Below are 6,070 nucleotides of genomic sequence, written 5' to 3' on the forward strand. Positions count from 1 at the left end.
GTCTTCATTTGACTCATATAATTTATTTCAGATATACATTCAATCAATGGGCCTAATGAGATTAGAAACGGGGTCTAAGCCATGGCCAGGGTGACAGTTAATTTTTTAGGCGCATCACTTCGGTGCATGGCTAGCACGGGCCTTGTGTCCTTGAAAATGAGGTAAGGTAGCTTATCGCCTTGAACGGTCCTAGAATTTTAACAGCAGTCCTTGAATTTTGTTGGCAAGGGAGAAGGGTTGGTGTTAACCCGTGGTGAATTCGTGTGGCGACACTTCTATCCTTCTTTATGAATGGCTCGTTCATACATCCTTTGGAAATAAATGCGTACATAACGAGGTCAAGGCCCGGCCTACGTAACGACAACCCTTTCAGTGCTTCTTTCTAGTCAAATATATAAATAGATGCCGGTAAATTGTTACGCAAATCAGTGTGGTTCGGGGATCCATATAGCCATAGCAAAAGCCTAAGTTTCGGAAGTCAAACATTTCGGAACATGTTAAGTAATTGAAGCTTGTTTAGAACCTTCGCTTGTTTGAGCTCTAGATAATAGCTGGGAACACTGGTACAATACGAAGAACACTTTGTTCAGATTCAGTTTTTTGTTTCAAACTGGTCAATAATTCATCTTACTATATGGCAAACTCCGCGAGCGGGCAAGATGAATCAAATCCTGCGCTGTGATTAGCTACCCGAGCGGGCAAGATTGAGCTATCTTGCCCGCTCGGGACTACCCGCCGTGTCCCGCAAGAAAAATTTTCCCGAAAGCCATATAATAAATCCTTTATTGACCAGGCTTGTTCGGTCAAGATGGCTGGATATTGGTCTCGTTCTTTTTTGCGAGTTTATGGACCTCGACTCCGTCTCGGTCCATAAACTCGCAAAAAAAGAACTTGGCCAATATCCAGCCATCTTGACCGAACAAGCTTAGTCAATAACCCATATTTGTTGAAACAAAGGAAATTGTAACAATGGCAGGGATGTATAATTATTCCTCCTTTTCCTTGCTTAGTTTCGACAGAGGAGGTTTGTCAAAACTGTCGCAGCAGTCTCAAAATAAAATCGAATTTAGTCAACAATAGTCCCCTGCCCGACATATTTTGAACTCTCTTCTCGCTGTTAAGAATACAATGGAACACTCTCACGTGTCTGAGACATTGTTGTGGACGAGAATAATGAACAATTTAAACATGATCTCAGGCCCATTCTCACGCTAAAATGTCCAGAAATTCAGATTCAGCCTAAAACTGTTTGAGGAAAACTCTGTCAGCCGGGGAAATCACGTGATTATCATGACACCATCGCTCTCGAACAGCTCCGTTTTCAAAATGTTTTCCGTCCACGCTAAAACGAAAAAGCCAGCGTTTTCAAATTCCTCGGGTTGGAAGAGCGTTTTCGAAAAGCAACGTTTTCGTGACGGATTATTGTGGACGATAGGCCTAGCCGTAGAATTAAAGCAACGTGTTCAAGTGTGGACGCTGCCTTAATTGCAACAACGTTTTTCCTGATATATCGTGATACGTGAAGCCTTTGAAGTATCAGTTTATTGTCGAGATTCGAGACTCACGCACAATACACTCGATTAGTTTTTCTCTGGGCTTTGTCCTCAATTTATTAATCGTTATTCATGATCATCTTCGCTTACGGTAGTGATTTTCTTCAATTAACATATTATCTTGATGACGGACGAAAGTTTTCATGCATTATTTAACTTTTGTCCCAAATCACAGTGCTCTAAGTCACGAAGAATGCATTTATCAATGAGTTTCTTTTGTTCTGCATCCCCAAGTGATCATCACAAATTCTAATATCTGACGTTCTCATGTAAATTGAACAATTAAATCAGTCTGTGTTCAGAAAATTTACTACAAAAAATCTTTTCGTGTCTTTTTTGACTTCACTGATCAAGATCAAGCTCAAAAAGGGTTCTGATTCTCTCAGTTTCCTTTTTGGGGGAGGAAAATTATACAATTTCTGAAGAGAGTTGAATATTATATGCAACTTGTCTCGTTTGCTTCCCGATGGTTGATACATATAAAGAAACAACTGCGACAGATGTCTTGTGATTGAGAAACGTGTCGCATTAATTTGTGATCAGTTCTTTTTTTTTTTTTTTTTAATTCCTCCGTCATTCCAGATTCGTCCGTAGAACTCTCCCTCTGCTTTTTTTTATCCATAGTGATAAGAAAAAACGTTCAAGTATTCTTGAAAGATTTGTCTTAATCGTCTTCCTTCTGAATATACATGAAGTCAGTTCACCCCCTTTATTCCACATCTTTTATTTAATCAGAATACGTCATATCAGCTGCAGATAACCCAGTGAAAGGTATTGATTGACATGTGGATGCAAGCTGCCATAGATATTTCAAATTTAGAAGTTTCAGATTTTGTGTAAATTTATCAGTGGAAGAAGCAAACAACGTTATCGCAGTTTTTTCCCATCATCTTTGGTCGTCCCTGTGGCAGAAGCCTAAATATGCAGTATTTTCTATTCCTCGTTTTTCAACACTGCGTCGAACACAGACTGTTTTCAGAATAAAGCGTGTTTTCACTCCACGTTCATATCAGAAATCTATCCTTAAGTGTTTCCTGTATCACCATTGCCTTGCGCATCTTGTGCAGGCTGATTCCTCCCTGGAAGATCTCCTTTTCGAGCTCTTCACAAATACTTCCCCTTCGTGGCGTCTCAGAGTACGCCTCGAGACAAATCTCTTCGGGCAAGGTATCCAATTCTGGACTTTCTTGAATCGCAGAAGAGCTTTCGCAATAATGCGAACCACCTCGCTTTTCCTTTAAAAACGCAGCGTCATCCAGGGACTTTTCCGACTTCAAAACTCTGTTTTTCCTAGACGGTTTTTCGTGGCTCATACTTACCCATCTGGTTTTTGACAGCTTAAGGCTCCCGTTAAACAGTTTTCTTCTTTGGTTAGCCGGTATGAAAGAAGATGGTGCCACTCTCTCAGTCAAGTCGTTACTCGATTTTTCGCTGTTAACGACATAAGATGAAGTCTCCGATCTGTCGTCTTGTCTCCCCTTCATTGAAGTGCAGTTTCGAGGTTTAAGGTCAGGGTGTTTTTCTCCTCGAGATTGAATGCCTCTATCCATAGTTTTATGAAAACATTTCAAGTAGTCATGAGTGAGTTTTCTGGGTCCTCCGACTTCGTCTTGACTTCCATTCGTCTAACCAGTGTTCAGAATTTACAAGTTGTTCGCATTCGCCCGGTGACATAGTCATTATTAAAACTAATTACAAGGAAAAAAATGGTCGGTGTAAATTACTTCGAAATCTCCCACTTGTCACGCTGCGACAACAAGACGCTTTTTTTCCTAATTTATTGAACAGTTCGTGGTCGGCTCGTTGAAATATCCGCGGTCGACTTGCAATGAATAAAGTGAGTAAAATGAATGAAAATGCTATTTGAAAAGTTTTGATATCATCTGCTGCATTAATTCAAATGAAAAGCTGATTGCCTAAAAGCATTTTAATCACCACAAGACTGAATAGCTATCAGTCAAGTTTGCCAGTGTGTGCGCGCTATTAGAACTAACCAGTCATTTCAACACAGGGGTTCGTTTGTAGACAGGAATAAGCGTCAACACATTTCACGCACAGATAAGCAAAGCGCGATACATGACAGTCTGCATGGATTTGAAATTCTATCAATTTGTTTCAAACCTTGGAGTCTTTCCATGTGTTTTTATCGCGCTTTTGTGATCTTTTTTTGGCAATTTTCAGTCACGTGGTCCTGTTAAAGGTGGATTTGAAGTCGACTCCAGCCGCCATTTTCTTCTCTTTCGGTGACGTGATACAAATGTCTACTTTTTGGAAGATTTTCCACCAGGTTGACCCAGATTTTTTTCACTGGGCGTCTCCCCCGACGAGCAGTCATTTTGAAACTCGTGGCGGAGAAGACGATGGACCTCCCGGTCGAATCCTAAAGAGGGGCCACCTCGTCCCCAGGGTTTTCTCCTTGACGATTTTCAAAAGCTATGGCGGCTGTATCCATTTGAACACTTTGGGAGGGGAGGGAGGGGGAAGACACCATGAACGCAATTTAGTTGTCTTGATCGAGCACACAATGGCCCTGACCAGAGCTCGAACCTGTATGAGCGCTCAAACCGTTTGTCCACTTCCCCTCTCGTTCAATGCGAATTATCTTTGCATCAAACGTCATTTTTGAACCCTTTTATTTCTTATCTGGTTCTTACAGAGTACAGTTGTAGGAAGTCGCAACACCTTGTAGAGTTTCCTAAGGGGAGGAGACATGGGGAGACAGGGAACAGTCGTCCACGGCGACGCTTAAAATATCCCGTTCTGTAATTTCCTAACCTTTTACTGACCTTGTACTCTAACCAAAGCGTCTGTAGAAGAGACAGACTCGGAAGATTCAGTTAGTTAGCTTATTACATCTTACTATACTATTATATCCAGAAGCTTATCAAGGTGATATGCTTCTGTTATCATATGGCTAGCTCCGCGAGCGGGCAATATGAAGCAAATCCTGCGCTGTGATTGGCTACCCGAGCGGGCAAGATGGAGCTATCTTGCCCGCTCGGGACTACCCGCCGTGTCCCGCAAGAAAAGTTTTCCCGAAAGCCATATAATAAATCCTTTATTGACCAAGCTTGTTCGGTCAAGATGGCTGGATATTGGCCTCGTTCTTTTTTGGCGAGTTTATGGACCTCGACTCCGTCTCGGTCCATAAACTCGCAAAAAAAGAACTTGGCCAATATCCAGCCATCTTGACCTCACACTTGGTCAATAACCCATATTTATATCCTATTTTAGTTTCTACAGCATGATTTACACTACAAACGGGGGCGATAACTTGGCTAGTTCTTTAATCGTTTCCTTTGTTCTTTTATATAGGTAATTAAGGTACAGTAACATTGCGTTGTAGTTCGTCAAACTACACATTAACCCTTTGAGTCCCAATTACGCATATATATATATATGCGTAATTAATGTCGAGTTCTTTGTACCACTTGTGACGTCATCAGTGTTAATTTTATCAGATATTCTTGATAAGCAGATAGTAGTACTAGGCTAGGCCTTTCCCTACAATGGTCAGGTTTAGATATCGACGACATTCCGACGTCGCAAATCGAAAAACAACGTTATCAGTTTTGGTGCAAAAACGGTGGTAAAATCGTCCACTATGCCTATGATTGATCAAGGTCCATTTCTAGGCTTCGCCCATAATTGACATCCAACTTTTCACGGCAGCCAGAAAGAACATGCAACGCAAAAAGAAGCCAGAGTAAAAGGGCCGAGAAAAAAAAAGAAAGGAAAGGGGCAACAAACAAAATTGAGAACGGTTAATGGCAAAAGAAGTCCAAATTTTGGGTTATGTGCATGCCCAGCATTGAAATATTGCTCAATTTTGTACATAATCCTCGAAAAATCTCTCCTTGTGGTAAAAGAAAAAGGCTTTCTTAGCAAAACTTAGGCTTATTTAGCGTCATGGCAGCCAAAACACCTTACTAAACGGTTAAAAACGGTATTTTTTGGCGAAAATTTGGTATTCAAAGGGTTAATACACATGAGCTGCAGACGTCATGGTTGTACAATGTTTTCAACTAGAGCATCAATATGCAAAGGAAAAATTTGTATACTGAGTGTAACTAACCAAATAGAATGAAAGTAATTTCCGTAGGCCGAGTCCAATTTGCCAATCTGAGGAATTTCCACTCGTCGACTTGAACTTGAGATAGCGAAGGGCTACAGTGCTTCAAACATCGGACCAATCTCAATATTCTCAAGTACTATCCGGAACAACGTTTTGGACTGCGCAACAGTTCGCTTTTTTTCGCGCGTGGTATACGGATTGTTTTATACTGTCTTGGCTTGGCGAGCGTTTGGCTAGGCCTCAATCAATCTACTAACGAAGTTATACTTTTCGAAAAAATATTATGGAACAAAAAGATCTCAAAATAGATACAAAGTAGAAACTAAATGTGAAACCTATAATTATATTCATATAAATTTACATTAATATAAACGAATAACTGCTTCCTTACAATTTTCAGTCAATAGACGGATTCGACCTTACAATTGTGCAAATTGCCACA

General features: G+C 40.7%; 1 protein-coding gene across 1 annotated transcript; it reads right to left on the minus strand.

The window, feature by feature from the left end:
• Nucleotides 1-2,096: 2,096 nt before the first annotated feature.
• On the minus strand, nucleotides 2,097-3,436 carry LOC110061580 (uncharacterized). Its single transcript, XM_020768415.2, has one exon. It carries the CDS (start codon nucleotides 3,101-3,103, stop codon nucleotides 2,558-2,560), a length of 546 nt encoding a protein of 181 aa, XP_020624074.2. The 5' UTR covers nucleotides 3,104-3,436; the 3' UTR covers nucleotides 2,097-2,557.
• Between the last annotated feature and the right edge of the window lie 2,634 nt (nucleotides 3,437-6,070).

The sequence above is a fragment of the Orbicella faveolata genome, unplaced genomic scaffold, assembly GCF_042242905.1.
Source record: "Orbicella faveolata isolate gen_17 unplaced genomic scaffold, um_ofav_v1 contig_12, whole genome shotgun sequence".
In the NCBI taxonomy this organism is placed as follows: domain Eukaryota; kingdom Metazoa; phylum Cnidaria; class Anthozoa; order Scleractinia; family Merulinidae; genus Orbicella; species Orbicella faveolata.